This window comes from Micropterus dolomieu, linkage group LG19 (genome assembly GCF_021292245.1).
Source record: "Micropterus dolomieu isolate WLL.071019.BEF.003 ecotype Adirondacks linkage group LG19, ASM2129224v1, whole genome shotgun sequence".
In the NCBI taxonomy this organism is placed as follows: Eukaryota; Metazoa; Chordata; class Actinopteri; order Centrarchiformes; family Centrarchidae; genus Micropterus; species Micropterus dolomieu.
In genome coordinates this window covers 17,095,176-17,116,975 of record NC_060168.1, presented here as the reverse complement: position 1 = coordinate 17,116,975, position 21,800 = coordinate 17,095,176, and the positions used below count along the sequence as shown (strand labels likewise).

At 40.2% G+C, this 21,800-nt stretch overlaps 2 protein-coding genes across 9 annotated transcripts in view; one reads left to right on the top strand and one right to left on the bottom strand.

Annotated features, from left to right (window-relative positions):
- Nucleotides 1-1,895: 1,895 nt before the first annotated feature.
- hrh2a (histamine receptor H2a) lies at nucleotides 1,896-21,254 on the bottom strand. 7 transcript variants are annotated; one of them, XM_046030037.1, is made up of 9 exons: nucleotides 20,637-20,662; nucleotides 17,702-17,753; nucleotides 17,394-17,475; nucleotides 14,804-14,859; nucleotides 12,680-12,791; nucleotides 7,742-9,361; nucleotides 7,426-7,597; nucleotides 6,829-7,008; nucleotides 1,896-2,626 (listed from the first exon to the last, which is right to left on the bottom strand). In XM_046030037.1, exons 6-8 carry the CDS (start codon nucleotides 8,784-8,786, stop codon nucleotides 6,999-7,001), a joined length of 1,227 nt encoding a protein of 408 aa, XP_045885993.1. In that variant the 5' UTR covers nucleotides 8,787-9,361; nucleotides 12,680-12,791; nucleotides 14,804-14,859; nucleotides 17,394-17,475; nucleotides 17,702-17,753; nucleotides 20,637-20,662; the 3' UTR covers nucleotides 1,896-2,626; nucleotides 6,829-6,998. The 7 variants fall into 7 exon arrangements, with proteins under 7 accessions (XP_045885993.1, XP_045885991.1, XP_045885994.1 ...); XM_046030035.1 differs by lacking the exon at nucleotides 20,637-20,662 and having other exon boundaries at nucleotides 17,702-18,208; XM_046030038.1 differs by lacking the exons at nucleotides 14,804-14,859; nucleotides 17,394-17,475; nucleotides 17,702-17,753 and adding an exon at nucleotides 21,162-21,209 and having other exon boundaries at nucleotides 20,637-20,666.
- The window catches only part of LOC123957337 (dedicator of cytokinesis protein 2-like), a 108,762-nt gene continuing 105,681 nt past the window's right edge, over nucleotides 18,720-21,800 (top strand). Inside the window, exons 1-2 of one of the 2 annotated variants that reach the window (XM_046030033.1) lie at nucleotides 18,720-18,836; nucleotides 21,178-21,261. In XM_046030033.1, coding sequence (XP_045885989.1) covers nucleotides 18,794-18,836; nucleotides 21,178-21,261 — 127 coding nt within the window. In that variant the 5' untranslated portion in view covers nucleotides 18,720-18,793. Of the gene's footprint in view, nucleotides 18,837-20,660; nucleotides 20,678-21,177; nucleotides 21,262-21,800 lie in introns of those variants that run through there. The other variant, XM_046030034.1, reaches the window with a different exon arrangement.

Genomic DNA, 21,800 nt, shown 5'->3' with positions numbered 1-21,800 from the left:
TGTGAGTCATGTTTTTAGCCTGTTCAAAGGCACTTATATAGGTACATTTGTTATTATGTTAATAAACACTCACATGCTGTACATACAGTACATGGAAAGAGTTGTTCACTGTAATCATTCCTCCTCAAGAAGTGAGCTCTTCTAGCACTACTACACTGTGAGTGATAGCGGACATAATGTCAAGTGGGTATGTTTGAAAGTTGCTGCCTCTGTAGTGTTAAATTCTTTTTTGTGTTTGCATGAACAGTGTTTCTGTACCGAGCCACGCTGGAGGGATACAGCCTGGTAGTTGCATGTCTGTATTTTCCCAACATTGGCAATACATCTACAAACTGCCAGGCTAAAGAGATGCTCACATTACCCTTCTGTTCAACAAAATTGCCCAGCACGCATCTCGAAGAAGGACATGATGTCAAGTTTCTGATGCCAGTAATAAATAAATATTGCTCAGAGCAATCGCAAGCATAAACTGTGAGAGCAAAGCTGCAATTAGTTGTTTGTAATATATGGTTTTGTGATATAATAATGTATGTATGTCTGTAGGTACAATGGAATAATACATTTTACATGTTCAGACAGTCAGGGATTCCATTAATCTCTATAAACAGATATCTGCATATAAATGCACAATCTGTAGGCAAGGAACAAGATTTTGGTATCAAAGCATTATGGTTTCTGTTTGTAGTCCGAGTAGTATTGACCAATCACGCTTAAGCAGGCTTTGGTTGCATGTGACTAAACAGTCTGTGTGGAGAACAAAAGAGGTGGAACACATTGGCCGAAATGCAGTTTCATAACTCATTGGCTGTCGTCTAACAACATTTAGCTTTTAATCAATCTCGGAAATCTAGAGATTATAATTTTATTAGCTTTTTTATTAAATGTATCGGCACTCAAATCATCGTCAGACAATAGCTAATGGGTTATGTGATTGCTAATCGGATTGTAAACAACGCTCAGAAGAAGTAGTCTTGGCCCTGAAACATGGATGTTGCCCAAGAGGTAAAATCGTCGTCAGACGATAGGTGATGGGTTCCAAGATTGGAGTTTCTATTAGCCAACTGGCAAAATCCACTGAGTCAAAGTTGAACAAGGGTGACCTCTGAGTGTACTTAAGTTTACTTTAGTGGTCTTTATGAATTACAAGTTTCCCTGATGATTCCTGTTACCAGTACTACTACTTGCTGCCACGACTCCCTCCAACATGCAACAACCTCCCTATATGAATTAGGGTTTTAATGTATGTTTACATCTATGTTTGATACTCCACTGTTACTGTATGAATTTGGAGGAGCTAAGATCATTTGCTTGACCTAAATGTCTCTGACTGAACGAGGATTGTATATTTTGTCCCTCATATTTTACAGTGTAATCATGCTAAAAAGGGATCTCTTCCTAGCAGACAGGAGGGACGGTTAGAGTACATATGGCTTGTAAGTATTGACTAAGACAGATATGAAAAATCAGAACCTGTCCTTTCACTGGTGAAAGAGATGAGATAATGGAACATTCATTCTCAGCTAATCTACCCTGGATAGATAACAACAAAAAAAAAAAGAAAGAAAGAAGAAATACTACCCTACTGTTATAAATACCAAATACTTTTTTCTGTGTAGTTGAATGAGTTGTACAATCCCCTCCACCACTTGTTTCCAGCTGGTACCTGACATGCAGATTGATATTATGCACAGTTCTGTCAGTCCTCAAAGGAAATAGCTTGAAGTATGGAGAAGGTTAAGTGTTAATGTGGCAATAGTTTGAGGCAATGTGTGCTGACAGCTTTGATGAATCGTTTCCATTGTACTTGTATTCCTTACCACTCACACAGTGTTTTCTGTATCATCCCACATAATCCCTATCTGGACTTAACTACAGCCCATCTGTATTACAAAGTATACAGTATATTATATTCTTTATTTAAGCTGCTCTTTATTGATACAGTATGGTTGTAATTTTCTATTGTGGAGGAACAGCACATGTAATTCTTTTCACTCCTCAGTAACTTTTACAGTATGATACAATACATACAGTATGATACATGCATACAATTTTCAGCTTTATGCCACTGAATGAGATACATTAAAGACACAGTTTGGAGGCAGCTGCATTCTTACAAATAGACACATAACATTAGTTTGCATGCTACACATTTCAATGCATTCTACATGAAGTGAGAAGTGTAATAAAAGTCCATTTATCACATTCCCCCTTTAGTTCCCTGATTTTGTGAAACATCCATTTCAATTTATTTTGTTCAGTTGAAGTTGTGATACTTTGTGTTTCCACTGGAGTGCACTCTTGAGTCAGCATAAAAAATGTAGTACGCAAAATTGATAACGAACAGAGTTAATCTGCTGGTCTCATTTACTCTTCCAGAGCTTCTATACTATTCACAGTTAGTTCAAGAGCATATCAGGGTCCTGTGTGATGGTTGGATTCAGTGGAAGGATTTTGTAAGACAACTAGACTTTTAGCTCCATCTATGTAGAAGCCTCGTCATATATTCGGTCCTGGACGGATAGAGGCCGGCTGTGTGCGTACAGTTGGTTCTTGCTGATGAGTTGTGGAGTTACTGAGATCCCATTTTCTCCCATTTTACTTTGTTAAAGTATGGTTTGAGTGGTTGCTATGAGGCAGAAGAGACACACAAATGAAGAGGATCAAACGTTTGGCACTCTATTCAATCACTTTGGGTGTACAATATGCGGGGAGGAAAGGATCACTCACCACTGTGGTGAGAGTAGATTAGCTCCTACTCTCAGTATAGAGATTAATGTGTTTGCTGTATCAACAATCACATACAAAACAAAGCTGCAGGAGGTAGGACAGATGCTTGAGAGGTTAAAAGTTGTGTAAATATATAATATTGTTTTACAATATTTTGTTTTCATTCCAATAATGTACAGTTCATAGATGTTTTAGCTGAAAAAAACACAAAACTGTTAGGATTTGGTTTTGTGCTGTTGTTTTTATTGTGTTTATTTGATATTGTCATGGTTTGGAGTTTTGTAGTCTAGTTTATTATTTTGTTCATTCGAGTAACTGTCTTGTCTCTCATCTTAGTTCTTAGTCCTGTGCTATAGTTCATGTTTAGTGTTTTTCTGATCTGTGTACTTCTGTGTTTTATCATTATGGTCTGTCTTAGTCCTTAGTCTTATATCTCCATGTTTTAGTGTAGTCTTGTCTCCTGTTTGGTCCCGTCTCTGTCCATTTGTATAGCCACTCAAAGCGCTTTTACACTACATCTGCATTCACCATTCACTCACATTTATACACTGAGCCCAAGTGCTCAAACAGAAACTAACATTCATATACTGGTGGATCTCCTGAGCCACAACCGCCCCCTTGTACCACCATGCTGTACAGCCTGTACAATTTATTGGTAATCATGAAGAAAAAAAAAATACTTTACGTTGTTTCATTGCTTTAAAAGTACAATGTGTAAGAACAGAATGTGACAATTAATGTCAATTTCAGGGCAACCGTGAGGTGAGAATTGGGCGTGGCGCGATTACATACAAAGTCAATGCAACAACGCTGAGAGACACAAATTCCTGCCGGGCAGCACGCAGGTCCTTCGCTCAATCTGGTGAGTTGAAATTGTTCAACTCGAAGTCGTGTGACACTGTCACGATAGCCTGTCAACACTGAGATTGTCTGGATGTCACAGACTGCTTCAGAATGTTGTGTGAAGAGGACCAGGCAGAGCAGCGGGACAGAGTCTCTGCTGGCCGACGATCCTGTTGATCTGTTTATTGTAATTAAATCATAGCCAAATGTTTAATTTGGGTTCATACCGCTTTAGCAAACTGGGTTGTGTTTACGTTCAGAAACTCAACAATCAAACTCTCGCAAGTCACGCAACGCGAAGATTCAATTCACGATTGGTCTGAATGCACAGTAAGACCTCTAATGTCATGTCAAAGATGTCTGTGTATTGTGTTGCAGAGATATTTACTAAAGTTGGCATTGTAATGAGTTAGCTCTAGCCAGTGCTGTATTCTAATACCACTTGTGCCTTGAGATGCAATAGTGAGTCACTGTTGCGTCCAGTCTGCCCTCAGCCATGAGAGGACAATGAAGTAGAGATGCCTTGAGGGCTTGTCAACCAATACTGCTGCACAAACTGGTAGGGTCATTAAAAACAGTTGAAGTGTGGACAATGAGGCTACAGTAGCTCTACAGGACTGTTATGAGTGTATAGACTGTCACATGTTCAGAGAGGCTGCCACCAAGGGAGAACCGCATCATCATTCTACACATAATCAGTGACATCATACATGTGTTACTGATGTGGTGATCACTGAGACAATAAAAATCTTTCTTCAACAAGAAGGTCTGGATGAATGGAGAGATTAAGGCTCTTTACAGAGCCAGGTGACAAGGAAACATACAGCACCACTAGAGAGAGACTGAAAGTTGTCAAAGACACAGCATAGACAACAGCAGAGACTGGAGAGAGACCTCAAGACCAACAACCCCAAAGATATATGGCAGGCGATCAAAAACATCACAGGCTAGGCAAGGAGGAATGCCCCATCAGATGAGCTAAACACCTTTTTATGCTCACTTTGATCTTCTCAACAAGGAGTCAGCTGTAAAGTCTACTCCACCTCCAGAGGACCGGCCACTGTCAGTGTCCACAGCAGATGTGAGAAGAGTCCTGCTGGGAGTGAATATGAGTAAATCTGCTGGGCCTGATAACATCCCTGGCAGTGGATTAAAAACATGCCAATCAGTTAGTTGAGGTTATTACTGACATTTTTTAAATATCACTGTCGCAAAAGAGTGTGTCCACCTGCTTCAAGACCTCCGCTATTGTCCCTGTACCTAAAATGTCTGCAGTGTCTAGTCTGTGGTGCCCACACCCATGGTGAAGTGCTTTGAGAAAGTTGTTCTCTAGCACAGAAAAACGTCCCAGTCAGCCTGGACCCTCAACCGTTTGCTTTCAGAACAAACAGATCCACAGAGGATGCCATCTTCACAGTCTTCCTCAGTTTTCACACACTTTGAGAAAAACACATCAGAATGCTGTTTGTGGATTCCAGCTCAGCATTCAACACAATCTTCTCTATGAAATTGATCAGCAAATTATCACACTTGATATTGTACTTCCTCACAAACAGAACCTATATAGTTGGGATTGGCAGTCACACCTCCTCCACTCTAGTGCTTAACACCGGAGCCCCCCAGGGCTGTGTGCTCAGCTCCCTCCTGTTCATGTGGTTCACCCATGACCTAACCCTAACCCCCGACATGGACGACACCACCATCATCGTTTGGGTTTCAAACAACAACAACGATACTTCAAATTGGGAGGAAATCAATAATCTTGTAGAGAGAACACAGAGAACAACCTACTGTTCAACGTCAGCAAAACCAAGGAGCTGATCGTTGATTTTAGAAAAAAAGAGACAAGGACACACACTCCTGTCTACATCGGTGAAGCAGGTGAACAGTTTTAGATTCCTGGAAATCATCACAGAGGACCTGACATGGTCATCTCACATCTCCAAACTGGTAAAGAAAGCTCAGAAACGGTTGTATTTCTTAAGGAAACTTAAGAATTCCTGTGGCAACTTATCAACTTTTACAGAGGAGCAAAGGATTCTGACTGGAACAATCATAAACTAGCATAGGATGTGTACGGCCCAGGACCGGAGAGCTCTTCAGCGGGTGATTAAAATCTCAGAAAATAAAGTGTATGGGATTAATTCAAGCTATAAGAAAACAACAATTCAGTAATTTTACAGTCTGTCCACCCTAAAACGAACCTTATGTAGCCTACCGTAACAGCACAACGGCATCTGATCAGACAGCACCCAGTCTAGCATCAACTTCATGGAGCGGACAGTAACAGCAACTGTAGCAATTAACTGAAATCATGATTGATTGTTGAGTTGAAGGCTAGCAAATGTAAGCCGCAATCCTAAGCTGTAAATATATACACATGTTGTTCTCTGCCTGATCGGGCCGTCAGTTTGGATTGTAAGGTCACAGTCATGAGTTAACTTACACAGATGATCCCGGTACCGGGCAGGGGGTGAAACGATGAATTGATGAAATATTCTGTAGAATACTCGATACCTAATCTTGTTATACCAACCCTGTGTTGTAAAATGATAGATAAATCTACCTTGATTCTGATAAATGCATTACATGCATGTCAGTTCTCTTGATATGATTGAAATATCAAAATCCGCCCATCCACTATAACTATTCAAAATAGTATCCCTGTTCTTTGTTTGTGTGTTTTTTAAATTCTGTACTTATTCCACATATTTGTCAGTTGTGTCTAAACAGAGAGCAGCAGACACACAGAAGCAGGAGAGAAGCCCCTACCACATTGTTGCAGAAGAAGAGACGCCCACTAATCCAGGAAGACATAAAAAGCTTAATTTATAAGGTTCTTATAAAGATAAGCTCTAACATTACAAGTGATTAGAAAAGAGAAAAGGAGCAGAATTGCAGAGAGTAGCCAGGCTGAAGGGGAGGTGGAGTTGAAAGGCTATTTGTTTGGAGCATGTGGGAAGGAATTATACATTGTACCTTTTGACTAATACACACTTTACAAACATGCACGTAGAAAGAGCAAACCAATTAGTTGATACTGTTCACAAAGTGCAAACAAAGAAGTGAGAGCAGGATGTGAAACTGGGTAATGCGTCTCCTCTGTGCTGAAAGCAAATTTCTTGGCCTAATAAGTATTTTGCCATATGGCCTGATTCACTGCGAATGACACCGCTAGGATATGTGTGTCACAGTTCATTTGTTCTGGGCCTGACATGGTCTGCTGGGGCTACAGGGAAGTCATGTATGTCTACTTACATGGTGTATTATAGGTACTTCTACTGTGGCACTGAAGGCCTCCAATTAAAGGGGCTGTACATCTCTGCAGGCCTTTTTGTCTGCTGCTCTTCTTAGGCTGATGGATTCTGGTTCTTGGTTGCAACCACAGTATAGTGAACACAGCATCCATCCACCGCATCAGCACAGGCTCAGCACGACCTGGGCTCACAGAAAGGAATAAAAGATGAGAGAAGTACGACACATTTGTGTGTTTTTGTAACTGATCAGATTTTGTGTTTTTAAAGTAAGACAGAATATACAATCCAGTGAAAGTACATACTGAGAGCGGGATATAACATGGAACCATCTTAACGCACTGATCATAGTCCTTTCTTGGTGATGGCCCTGTATTTTTCTCATTATGAGTAAATGTGAATGTTGTAGCATTTTCACCCCAATTTGGATGTGAAACATCACTCTTCATAAGGTAGTTGAACTATACTTGAGTCATGAGTCATGGCTCTGCATGCAAGAACTCCATTGCTGACATGAACTTCTCCACATCATGTCAGGTCATGTCATTTTGTATTTGTGCACATGAAGCACAAGATAAATCTTTCTGGATTAATAATTTACCTTTCATTGCCATTGATGTCTGGGGCAGCAGTGCCATTTGCAAATTGGATATTTGCTGTGGCTGTCCCGCTGCTCCTTTCTTGAAGCATGAAATTTTGATCTGTTAGACCTGCCCTGCAGGTGGCAGGGGTGTGGGCACACAGCAGTGTCACCTCTGTAAGCTGGTCTCTGGCTGAGAGGGGGAAGATGGAAAGGAATATAACGGAAACTGAATCCACTCTTAAATTAAACTGATTCTGAAACTTAAAACCTTGAAACTTTATGTGAACCATTACGTTACGTTTTTGCAGATTTTAAGCTCTTTCTACAGCTTTACCTGCTGTTACAGTGGGAGAAGGCTGTCGGCTCATCCACCCACTATAACTTGGCAATCGACATCTCAGTAGATGGGCGTAGGCTGACCTGAAGTCCCTATTGAGGGCTCCATAGAGGATAGGGTTGAGGGCTGAGTTGGTGTAACCCAGCCACAACACAACGGGAAATTCTGGCACCTTGCTAGGGTCTGGATGCTCCTTTAGGCCCAACACTGTGAACAGGATGAAATATGGCAACCAGCACACCACAAAAGCCCCTATCACTGCTGCCAGTGTCACTGTGGCTTTGTGCTCCCTCAACGCCACTGCTGTAACGCTGGAAACCACAGTGGTGCTGGTGGAAGGATTGTTCCTGCAGTTGTAGGTAGTGATGCAAGTGGGTCGGGCACCGATAATGCGTTTGGCCTGTGCCCGTGCAATGCGAAGTATTCGGAGGTAGGTCCAGCACATAGCCACCAGAGGCAGGTAGAAAGTGAGAAGAGAGTCTGTCAGTACGTACGGTCTGTTCAGCTCAAAACGACACCTCCTCTCTGGAGCCCAAGGCCCGTGGTTCTGCACTGTCCCATTAACAGTGTTCCACCCCATTTGGATGGGCAAGAACGACACAGCCACAGACACTGTCCAAACACTGGCCATGGCCACAGCAACTCTCCATGGCAACACCAGTGAGGCGTATCTTAGAGGCATGGTCACTGCCATGTAGCGGTCCACGCTGATGGCCAGGAGGGTGAGGATGGAGGCAGTGCACAGCATGACATCCATGGAGATGTAGAAGTTGCAGAATACCGGGCCAAGTGGCCACTCGTTACTGAGCTGGAGCAGAGCGGAGAAAGGCAGCACCATGACACCGAGCAGCAAGTCTGTCACGGCCAGTGACACGATGAAACAGTTTGTGAGGCAGCGGAGGCGTCGAGAAGCGCAGACAGCCAGGCACACCAGCACATTACCACCGACAGTCAGAAGGATGAGGAGGGACAGGAGGATACCCAGCATCACGTTTGACAACATTATTGATGGTGCTTTACTGGAGACATCATCTGATGACATTATTGCTGGAGCTTTATGTGAACCGTTACGTTTTCTTTTCAGATTTAAACCACACTAGATGAGAGGTCACACTTTTTGCAAAGAAGACATTAACATTATAAGCCTTAGGCTCACATATAATGTTAAATATTAAATATGTTTGAACAGAGTGTGTGGGTGCTCCCATTTATTAATGTGCATACAGTCTTATTTCAATGGTTGAATGTGACTTAAGATTTTGGTCACATGTGCTCCCTCTGTCTCTCTGTGCTCTCTCTCTCTCTGTGTCTTAGCTGCTAATTTACCTGACTGTTCTTACTGGGCCTGAACCCTACTAACCATAGCTTTCAACTCTCCAGTGACTTGACCACACCGGCATTCCCATGCACAACATTCACCAAAAAGTCTTGCCATACGTTGGTTGAACAACATGTCTCTTGACAAATGCTGCTGCTGAGAATTGCAAATCAACACTGTGCTTTGCTGTTGAAATGACTGTGATGGCGGTTGAACAGCTTTCTGTCTGCGTGGCTGATTGGCTGTGGTCCATGGCTTAACTTTGGTTCCAACACCATCTTCTATGGCTGTGCTGACACCTAGTGGACAGAGATGAGAAACACAGTTGGTAATCTGTACAGTATTTCCTATTGGACAACCAAGCTTACACAACAGTTACATTCTTTTGGGCTGGTTTTATCTGTAACCTATAATGCATGACTTTTTACTTATAAAGAACTAATTTGGCACTAGATTTGTAGTAACTGATAAAATAAAAAAATAACAGAATGACTCAAAAATCTGCTTGTGGAACAAGTACACTCTGAAGACTTGTGTTTAAACACTATTTTATTCTCTGTTAAGTTTTTAAGCAAATGCGTGATGACATTGAAAGATTTATCTCTTACAGCGAGACTATGTAACTTATAAACAGCGGCCACTATGGCTGCATTGGTTGCACTATTAAAGGCTTTGCACTTACGTACACTCTACAGGTCACACACACACACACACACACACACACACACACACACACACACACACACTAAATGAAATTTGGCTTGCAGGATTGCTTAGTTATGAAACAGAAAGTCTACATAGTTGATGTCTGTTTGATTCTAAACCTTAAAGCCTCAAGCCTTGCATACATGATTTATGATGGCAAAGAATTCAGAATGAGATGCCATAGTAATATTTAATCTAGTCACAACATAATGTATCATTACAAGGTGTATGGCGTTTTTTTAATGCTTGTCATTGTCAAATGTAAAGGTATATGTTACCTCTAATGTTTCATGGCTGCCATTTTCCTAATACATTTAGACTGTCCGCTAATGGGAATTCCAGTCTATCTATAATAAAACATAGACAGATGAGCATACTGCTTGTTGTGGGCAATGTATTTGTTCAGCACTGAGCCAGCATGTGTCTGTGCTGCCGCTGAGATCTTGTTAAGACTTTATTTGGTTTAAATATTGTTAAATAACGTTTTGATGCAGCATTATGGCAATGTCTTAGAATAATAACCTGTTTGATTCCTCCAGGTCTGAAATAGAAATCTTAAATCAGGTTTCAGAAGGTTTGGTCTGACTGATGAGAACCATAGAAGTTTTGTAAAGGTTTTTCAATGGCAAGTAAACATTATTGCTGGTATTTTGTACAATAAGTACTTTTTATTAAGTATGCTTGACAAAAATCATTTTCTAATGGATATTGTTAACTCTTTTGTTTTCTTACATAGACCTTGTCAACAGAGTTACACGGTGCTATTAGTCCTCTGTGAACTTATTCATTAATGGCATGTGGGCTTAAGTTTTTAATGTGTGCTTGGTGGAATGAGGGTCACTACTTGATAAGTGTGTGTGTTTGTGTGGAGTACATGTGTTTGCGTCAGTGGGTGGTGGGTAATGTTTGCTCTCCTATTTTCTAACACCGTAATGGGTATTGGGACATTTGCCAGACTTGGTCCAGAGCTGCTCACTTATCACCTTTAAAGAAAGAGAGGGAGAGAGAGAGAGATCACGTCGACAGGTGGATGTTGGCTTCACTTGAAGATGAGAAGAAAGAGCATTAGAGCACAGAAAGAATAGTTTTAATTAAATCTGGGTCTGCAGAAAACAGAACACCGTCTCTAATCTTTGAATTCTTCTAATCTTCACTTCTTTGTTCCGTGGACAGATTTCTGTCACTGACTCGTTACTTTGAACTTCATCCAGGGCAAACACTGATAACACAGTCACTAACGTATGACGTGCATCTCTCAAATTCACATGACATCTCAGCCTATCTATCTGACAGAACCACCGACTGACTCCCTGAGACCACACATTTCAACCATTTTTATCATCAGTCTGTCTCTTGCTCTGTCAAGTCACTTTCTTGCTTTGTTTCTCACACACACATACACACACACAAGCTCACACAAACTGCTGCAACAAGTTTTGGCTTGTATCCACAATGAGCCTTTGATGAATGTTCACAAATGGACATGCATTACAGTCACTATAACCTGGTCTCAACTCTGGGACATAATGTATATGGTTGTGTGTATGTGTGTGCGTTTACACAGGCATACTCAGCCAAATGCAGTAGTTTCCTTTCCCATGTTACAGTGCACATGTGTAAGAGCATAACCATAATTCATTTCCTGTGTTTATTTTGGCATAAATATTTGTTTGAATAAAACCATATTAATATACAACCCTGCCCACTCACGTATCAAGAACCACAAGCATGCACAAGACATATTTAGCACAAGTGAGTAGCGTGCTTTTTTGTTTTATCAGTGCCAAGTCGCTGTTCATCTATGCAGACTACAGTTACAGCAGAAAGTCACAGTCATTTGCCTAAATGTTGAGAAGGATGGTATCCCCTATAGTAAACAAAGCATCCCTCATTTAGACAGTGTGCTACTTTTATTACTGACCATCTGTTTTCTTTCACAAACCTCTCATTAGTTGTCCCCAATGGAAAAGTGTTACTGCATCCATATATAGAATCACTTACACACACGCGCACACATACTCGCATGCAGGTGTGCATAACACACAACCCAAAACATGTCTTCATAATGGATTTTGAGGACTGTAATGGATTGTAATGACTGCTTAGTGCTGTGTTTTTCACAGGATGTAAAGGCTGCTCCACTTTTGGAGGTTTTCTGAAGGAGAATGCAGTTTTCAAGAGACAAGGGTTGCATGAGTTTGTGGTTTGAGGACAGTGCTTGAAGGATTCATTCCAGTATAGGTCTATCTGTGTGTAATTGAGGTGAAGCGCAACAGTTAGTGGACATAGCAAAGTGATTAACTTTTAGGAGCTCCTAGACAGCTTCCTTGTCTCTTATCTTCAAGTATAAGAAATATGCAAATGAGCTGGGAAGGCTTCATTCTCCCCCATCTAAACCTACCATTACTCAGTAAGGGATCTGGTGAAAAGAGCCAAATTTGGGTATTGAGATGAAAGGCAGACAGAAAAAGAACTTGTAGCTCTTTACCAGACATGGTCTGAGCCCGGAGATGAGTAATTAGGTTATTCACCTCTCAGCCGGGACTTGCTGCCTGATTTCTGAGATTCTCCAAATACAGTAACGTGTTAATTCTGAGACCTTTTTAACCAGCCAGATGTGTCTTTTTAGAAATAAATTGATAAGGAATATCAGCTCTTCTTCAACCCTGTGAGAAACCAAAGCAATCACGTGTACAAAGTAAAGGGTTTGAATATGTTTATACAGAGTCAGGAAATGGATTTATTCTGCCTTCTCAAATCACTGCAATATTGAGATGAGCTCTGAATTATCAGCTGGGTGTGAAATTACCTTTTGTTTTTGTGGTTGCTCCAGACTAGTCATATATACAGGAAATATCTCATTAATTGATTTTGCCCATTAAAACTCATTCACAGGAGTGTGGTTAGCTCACGTGGTTGAGCGTCCGCCCCATGTCCAAATCTGAGTCCTTACTGCAGCGGCCCGGGTTCAAGTCCTGCCTGCGGCCAACTCTCCCTGTTTCATACTGCTATCCACTGTCCTGTCTCTCAAAATAAAGGCAAATATGCCTAAAAATATATCCAACAAAACAAAAACACAACTCAATCACAGTTAGCGTATCTGCTGATAGTTTTAGCCGGGGGAATGGCAGTGTCCTGACATGGAACCAAATCGCTTGCCTTGTCTTTGCAACGCTGCTGAAATGTGTGGACAGCTCTGCGTCAGCAGTACTGCACGGTACAAGTACATGCAGTGACTCCGTGTACTTCTCAGTCACGTGATTGTTCTGTAATGGTTGGTAAACTGTAGTGTGGTCAAAAGATTACACACACCTGAGAGTGAAAGTGGCAGTGTAGCTGGTGTTGATCCTGCAATCATCTGATGTTTTTTTGGCAAAGCTGTAGATTGTTTGTTTATTCTATTTTTCTTAACAATACAAACAAGAAAAGCAAGGACTGTTACTAGGTCTCTTAACATTTATTTAGTGGGGACTAATACTGAAAAGGCCTGCAGATGTTGAAAGCAACTTCTGTTCCTCCATGCAGCATTCATGAGAGCAACATAATGAAATCAGACTTCTGAATGCTTCATTTATCCTAATATAATCCAATTGAGCAGCAAATACTTGGCTCACTCACTTCCTCTGCTTTTGCAAAGAAATCTATAGCTGTCTGTGTTTTTGTGAATGTGCCAACACCTGGGTGCGTGCGCATGTGTGTGTCTGTGTGTGCGCGAGTCCGTCTCCCCGTTTGTCTGTTCGTGATTGGGGGGGCAACCCTCCTGACAAGTGGAAGGAAGCTGTGGAATCTTGTGTTAGTGTTAAAAACGAAACAAGCTGAGCGTCAATCACGACTGTAGACAGGTATACACACGGGGGATCAGACACATAAAATATGCATTGATACTAACAGCATGTGTTGCTGTGGCACAGACATACATGCACAAGCAAGTTCAGGTCACCTGGGGATAATTGATTGCCAACAGTGTGTCAGTCTTGACCTTAGTTCACTTCTGTTATGTCAACATTACAGCCTCTGTATATAGTGCTTCTCCTTAATGAATACTTATATAAGTAGACACACAGACAGACAGACATTTGTATAGAAAAACACACACACATGCACAGTTCAACAGAAGAAAAACAAGGTGGTTAGCAGTAGCTATTTTTGAAGATATAAAATAAAGAGCACCACCTACTGAAGCACAACCTTTATAAACATAAAAGCAGAGGAAACGATCAATGTATATGTATTGATTGTCTATCTTCTGTGATGTGTTCACACTGTATGTAAGGTGAAGTCTAAATGTAGAACTTCAAAGTATGACACAAATGTACCAACAGGTAAAAGATAAATTATGTATTTGGTTTACACACACGCACACAGAATAATCTCACTTCCTCATTTTCAGGACTGATTAAATGACCCCTTTGTGTATTTGTCATTGTGAAGAGTTCACATGCTCACACCAGACTCAGGATTGACTCTGTTGAACTCTCCACAACCACAAACCTATGAATTTGAATGGAACTTATGACACAATTGCAAAATAAGTAAGAAGCTGTTTCCCACCAGCTGAGATGACAGCGATACAGAGGAGGATCTTCTGACGCTGTGAGCCTGTTCATGACCGAGGTCGCGTTTCACTAACCACACACGCACTGCTGCTCTATCACGTCCTTGACTTTCCTTCCTTCCCTCCCTAACCTGTTTTTGCATGAAAATACTTGTAACTCGAAAAGGCATAATTGTTCCAAAATCCGAGGTAGACAAGTAACTGTGCGTTTAATTATGTAAATGTTTTGTCAAGTATTTGCACATTAAATTAATTTAGTTCATCCACGATTTGTTTCTGTAATATTCTTGTTTGGCTGCTGAAATGCACACCAGCAGATCAGTCCAAATGTGCAGAAAATATTGAACCAAGCTTAACAGTGCTGTCACACCACAGACACAACTGGGTGGATTATGTTTTTTTTTTTACACACCACTCATTCAAGTTTGATCACATGTAAAATATATTATCGAAAGTATGAAGTTGGAATTGATCAACTCACCTCAGTGCTGCTTTTCCTTTTCTGCGACGACTGCCCCCGCTACTCTGCTCTGCTGCCTGAGAGAACCACAGTCTTGCTCATGAAGTGTGTGTGTGTATGTGTGTGTGTGTTTGTGTGTGTGTGTGGGAAAGCGAGGGGGGGGGGGGGGGGGGGGGGGGGGGGGGGGGGGGGGGGGGGGGGGGAGGACCTGTGACTCAGTGACAGCTCTCTCTTTTTCTTTCTATCTCTCTCTGTCTCCTCTTATTATTATTTGCTATCTCTTTAGGGTGATTTGCTTTTGAAATGATTTTAATAGCTCTTCCATTCTCTTATCACGCCTTCTAAGTTGTGCTTGTGCCAGCTGTTAAGATAAGTTCTCCTCAACAAACTGTTGCCTTTGGAGATTGCGCTGCATTAACTGAATAATTCAAGCAACCTGTTGTATTCAGCCCTAATGGAATCACTGGCAAATAAGTCCAGTTTGTAGTGGGGAGAGATGGTATTCCTGCATGCATCATTTCTTGTCCTTAATTTTGTCTCTGAAAAAATTAAATAAAATGCCACTGCTCTCTAACTTTCTACAGTTACAGTAAGAGAGCTTCACGGATGGATGGCATTTGGGTAAGTTGCTGAGAACTGGCACCAGCTGGACTGGAGGGATGTCAATGACCCGAAAGGTCACAAAGATTTCTAAATCAATCTCTCTATTTCTGGTGCAGCCTTTTACTCAGCGTTTGTATCTGTTTTTATGTGCTTTGGTCCCTGGCGTGGCTTCCCTTTCCAATGGCAATTCATCTTCTTGGCTTCAGGCTAATGTTCATGAGTCATTATCACACCTCTTTTCATAACTGTTTTTGCCTCCCTTTTCCTTATCTGTCTCATCTCTGTCTGTCTCTGCTCTGTCCCAGCTTCCGTGGCCTTGTTCATATCTTCGCTCATGGTGAATTAGATTTTTTTTTTGTCTCTTTATGTGCTATTTCTTTATGTTAGATAATGTCCCTGTGCCTGTCTCTTTGTATTCCTTCATCTCTACATCATTTCATCTCTGGCTATGTCTGTAACATACGACTGTCACTTTTTCCTTTCTTTCTTTCTTTCTTTCTTTCTTTCCACACACCTTTTAAACTCCACCCTTGTTTCTCCTTGTGAGTCACAGCAACAAGGTTCCAGGTTTGTTCCACTACACAGTGCTATGTGATAACATATCTGTCTATCTGCATGTCTTTTTTTGTCACTCCATATCTAAGTGTCACCTCCTCACATGCACATTGACGAGTTCTGTCTACCCTCGTGATAAGAAGCACCCTCTGTTGGTGGAGGACACCTGATTGGCACTACCATCTCTGGTCATATGCTACATACATGATGTCTTTTCTAATGAAGTCTTTAGTTGGGTGTTACATGGCTTTGACACCTTTGGGCCCCAGGGCTCCTATGCAAGGTGTTGGTAGTGGTACCTCAAATTCCATTAGCATTGCAATATAATTTTTCATTATGGGAAGTTAAACCACAGCTCCCAGTCTAGGCCAACAGTGGGTTTAAAATATGCCATATCTTGATAAGATAAGATGAAGTAATGCAAGGGGAATATAACAGAATTAAAAATGATTTCAAACTCTACCACCCTCTCTTGGATTTGCAAAGTAATTACATAATTGGTTGGCGTTAACTGCAGGCAAACAGGCAAGGCAAATTCAGACAAGAAATCACTGACTGATGTTGTATAAGCTATAGTTGCATGCTACTCTATTAGGACTCCCTGATCAGATAGCTGTAGCAATCATAATATATTCACAACATTCAAATTCATTTTTGACCAACATATATCTATTTTACATTATCCCTAAATTTGAATTTTCAAATGGTGGTAAATGAGAGATGAGACTTATTGTCAAGTGTCACTATAGGGGAGGCAAAAGTAAATAGACCCAATTATTGTACACACAGTCAACATCAATGCTAAAATGGCAAAACAACTTCATAAGAAAGCTGTCCTCTCTATGATGGTTGTAATGACACATAGTACCCATAATGGAAAATTTCCAAAAATAATATTGTACATTTTTCTTACTTTTCTTAAATATTAATGTGTGAAATGTGTGAAAGCCACCCACACTAACAGTCAAGGCTGATATTCCTGTAAATCAGCATTGTTGTGTGTCTTTCAGGCTTTGACAGCCTCATTGGTTGATAGCCATACTGCAAAGCACTTTGGCTGTCCAAGAAATAATACTGGCATTTGAAATGCTAAGGAACAGTCATTTACAGTATATTTACTTTTCTTGGGTAAACTGGCTTACAAGCTGTCCTGATGGACTGATTGAAGTCCTCCAGATTTCATCTTAGGGCAACTTTGAGCCACAGAGAACATTTAATTCTTAAATAATTAATTCTTCATCAATTTGGTTCTGTTGGGACTGTAATGCAGATCATAAAATCTGTAGTGAAAGAAAATTATGTTCCTGTTTTTCCACTTGAACTTCATAGAGTGTAGTCTATAATTAAAGAGAGATTGCTTGTAATAATCAGAAAGGTCCTCTCTATTGTGGATGGTGGTTGCCTGTTGTTATTGTTGCTGAGGATGTTCTCAAAATGGAAAGTTGAATGTTACCCTGGCAACATCATATGCCAGAGGTACAGGAGAACACGTGGTGAAGGAGAGTCTTCTTTGAGATCTCAGATATGAAATCCAGCTTTATAAAGAAGAAAGCAAATGGAGAGATTAATTAACAGCTTTTCTAATTTTGCATATTATCACAATTTATTAATAGCTGGAGTGCTCTCCACAACCACAAACCCAGGCTGTGTTTCTGTTTACTGATTAGACAAAATTTCACCTCACACAATTGCACAGCTGCAGCCATCCACGGGGAGAGCACTTAGTCAATTTAATATTCTTGCAATATAAATACTGCATACCTGTAGTGTGACTAGACAGCTTTTGCAATAACAGCATTCTCGTCATCACAGTCTCCAGAAATGTCCAATGTTTCAAAGACAGAGATGACAATACAATGTATTAGAAACTCAGGATTAGACCAAGCTCATAGAGACATGCAAATCTAATATGCTGAAGCCTGAATTAGAGACACTAGAATATGTGTATTTCTGGGTGGTACTCTAGTGATACTAGTTTTATTTAATATCAGCTTCTTTTAACATGTGATACAAGCATTTTGCATTTATCATTTTTGAAAAGTCTGCCTGTTTCCCCTGTGGACACAGAAAATGATTAGATGTATAGTGTTTTCCAGTCTGATAATGGTAATGTTGTATCTATTCTAGTCTTATCTTTCTTGTTGTGGAGGGAGGAGAGAGGAGGTGAGGACAAAACAGGGCTGAGCTGAGGTTATCTATGGATGATGTGATGCTTCTAACACAAGACTTTTGAATTCACAAGCTTGAAGGATGGACAAAGAGAAGAGGTGAGTACACTGTATGAGAGATGACAGTGTGAGCTTGCAGACAATTGATGGAAGTCACCCACAGTTCACAAAAATTGTGTTCAGATTTCAGAATTTATAACAAATGCAACTTGCTTTCTGTCACATTTGTTCAAATTTGCATCTTAAAAAGGAACATGTTGAGGCCCTGCTTTGCTCTAACGAGAAGTGCAAAACTATCATCCCATTTTAACCCTTCGAACAGAAGATGCATGTTACTGATGTTTTACTTTCAACGATAATACATATAAGGTAATCCACTGAGTCTAAAAAAGCAAAATGGAGATTTCACACACTGCGCAGGCCTGTGGGCTAACTCTATAAGACTCTATAAGACTCCACCTTGTTGTACTCACCCACTTCCCCTTAACAGCCTGAAGGCAGGAAGAGAGGAGAAACAGAAGAGGAAGAGAGGCAAAGGGGGATGGGCTTATTGCTTTCATTTAAAGTAAAAAAAAATACAGAAGTGAGAAGTTAAGCAGACACCGTCAAAAAAGAGAGAGAAATAGGAGGACAATCAGATAGACACGACTAAGAGTAGAAAGTGGGTGAAGGACTACATGCAATCATGGTTCCTTGGATGAGGACCATCAAAGAGCGGTATGGTGTAGGTAAGTCAATATGTGCTCACTTGTCTGTCTTTGTTTTTGTACATGTGTGCAAGCACATACATGCTGCTTTAGCGTGTGTAGCTGTTTAGGTGTGGTAAACTAGCCACGCTATGAATAAGAATGAGGAAAAATAGATGCCCATCATTTCCTGCTTAACAGGATGCGAGCAGGTGCTAACGGCCTCGATGAACTTTAGGTTGTACACACCAGATGTAATTCCCCCAAAGAACTTCAACACTAAAACCGTATTCACCGTTTAACTTCAATGCAACTAAAAGAGGCAGCAGGGGATTGTGTGGGGGATAAAATCATGAACAAAATGACCATCCTTCCTGAGCTGATGGAGAAATGAGTGGCAGTTATAATCTCCATGTAGTAGTAGCCAATCTCCATGCATTGCACATTATACAGTGCACAAACACAGAAGCAAAAAGATAAATTATTCCTGAAAATATTCATTGTGTTCAAGTGTTGAATGATTGATGTTGGCACCAAGAACAAATGCTACACTGTGAAAGCGAAACTTCTCAGTTTAGTCTGTTTATCTGGTACGTGGGTTTAATATGGCTGAGCATGTGTTGCCGCTAGATATGCAAGACAGACACAAACTTAGCAAGAATACAGATTTCTGACTTCTAATTCAGATTGTGATAGCAGAGGTTCACTGGCCTGTTGCAGACGATGCATTGATTTGTTACTTGCAATAAGTTAGGCATATAGTTTGTATTGTAGGAAGTGAGTGAAGACAATCATAAGTACTACTGCTTATAGTTTAAGATTAACAGTGAAAACTAAAATCATATAAAAGCCATTTTGATTACTTTTTTGATTACTTAATGAAGTCTTATTTTCTACACGTTTTAGACGAGAATATCTTCCTGGTCTGTGTAAGACTATAACACAGGAAGTGGAGGAAGAAGGAAGGAAGTTGTTTAAGTTTGAAGCCATGAAACTAAATACTGTAGACACAGTTGATACAGATAGTAGAAACCACATAATGTTTTCAACTGTACACACTTTGAATTTTGAAAGCATTATATATTCTAATTGAAGCATTAGTCTAAAAAAAGTGGGACATTTTCACACAGTAACAAGAAGTGACTCTGACAGTCACTTTCATAGCTGTATAACTGAGTGTTTAGGTTGGAAACCACTATATAACCATATATATAACCATATATATATATGTATATATATATATATATATATATATATATATATATATATATATATATATATATATTTAAAAAAAAAGCCTGTGTGCTAGTGCAGACGGACTACACCAGTTTCACTGCTACGCTTACTTTCTGCAACTAAATATTTTCAATGCACGCTTTGCAGTGAGGCAGTGTATAGTAGCTGCTGCCAAAGCTCTGCCTACTCTTTTGCCATTCCTCCGCTGCAATGTTTATTCATTACATTGCATTTTATTCCTGCTGCTACCACTGCTGCTGCTTGTACTTGCATACAGTACATCTAAGGCTGCAACTGACAGATGCCATCATGATCACATATTTTCGCAGCCTGACTTGACCTCTTTAGATTGCTTGTTTTGTCTGACCACCAACAGTTCCAAATCCAAAGGTGTAAATTTAGGGTTACTCTGTCTCCCATAGAATAAAATTGTCTTGGATTAAGAGAATCGCTGCATCAAAACTTACAAAACAAGACACTTGTCATGGCCATGTATGGCAACAGAACTATTGTCTCCAATTGATCTAGGATCTAATGCAATAGACAAAATTAGAATGCTTAATTAAATTTCACTTTTTTTGTGGCTTGTTTTAAGTAATACTTTACCTTCAACCGAATACTGACATGCAGGTCTATCTATCACATAGGTGAGACAAAGAAAAGCAGCAAATCCTCACATTAGAGAAGCTGGAACCAGAAGATGTTGCTTTAAAAATTACATAAAATATTAAACGATTATCAAAATAGTTTTAGAATACTTCTAGCTTAGTGGATTCATCTAATCATTTCAACCCTAGCCAAAATCATTTAGCAAGCTAACCGACTTAGTATGTCCATATCCATAAATATGTTTATGGTGAACGGTCAGCGCTGAATTTTCCCTGCGGTTTTTGTTTCTTTAGCCGTTGGCCTCAAACGTGCAGGGGGCAGCTTGACGCCAATGACAATTGTTGCTGATGTTACTGAAGAATTGCTGCACTTTACCTATCAAGCTAGCTTACTGCTTTAGCTAACATTCATAACATGAGAGGGCTTGGCTCTGCTAAATTGGTGTTTCTGTGCTTAGGAATTTTTTTTCATTGTACCACCATTAATGAAAGATCTATGAAATGCATCCCCCACCAGACTTACAATTAATTTCTTTTAGTAAAGTGGAATTTTGCGGGCCATGGAGAGAAGCAGCTTTCCCTCGAGGTAGGAGATATGGTCTACATCCAGGAGGTCTGTGAAGGTAAGAATATCTGAAAACATAAAAATTATACTATTATTCATTTTGTGTGTGTTATTTTAGGCGTTTTACCAGGAAATGGGGGCAAATAGCTGGAGGTTGCCAACAGGTTAAATGTCCTAAAAAGTCATATTTTTCCCACATTATAAACCAGCTGCTCAAACAAAAAGAGTAACGTTAATATTGTCAAAATGACATTAGTTAGTACTCACAGATACTGTACTTACAGACAGTTGAGTGCCTCGTCATCTTGACAGTACTTTTTCTCAGTTAAAATTAAATTAGCTGTTATCTCATATTTCATGGCACATTTCAGAGAATTAAAATATTGATATGAACATATATAAATAACTTTACTGTACAGTAGTAACGTTACTTATACAAATATTGGGTTATTGTTACAACAGTTAAAGATTGTATGCATCCTAGGTTTCAGTCTTCCCACACACACAGTCTAGACACCTCAACATTTCAGTACTGAGCGCTAAAAGCCTTCCCTTGTACAGATGTCCCTAAGGTGTGATAGCAGTAAGATGACAGTT

Bases quoted from the DNA above. Each gene is read 5' to 3' on its own strand.
- hrh2a (XM_046030041.1), bottom strand. From the start codon at position 8,786: ATGTCATCAGATGATGTCTCCAGTAAAGCACCATCAATAATGTTGTCA. The intron at 7,598-7,741 runs GTAAAGCTGTAG...TCCCCCTCTCAG, and splicing joins TTCTCCCACTGTAACAGCAG to CCAGAGACCAGCTTACAGAG.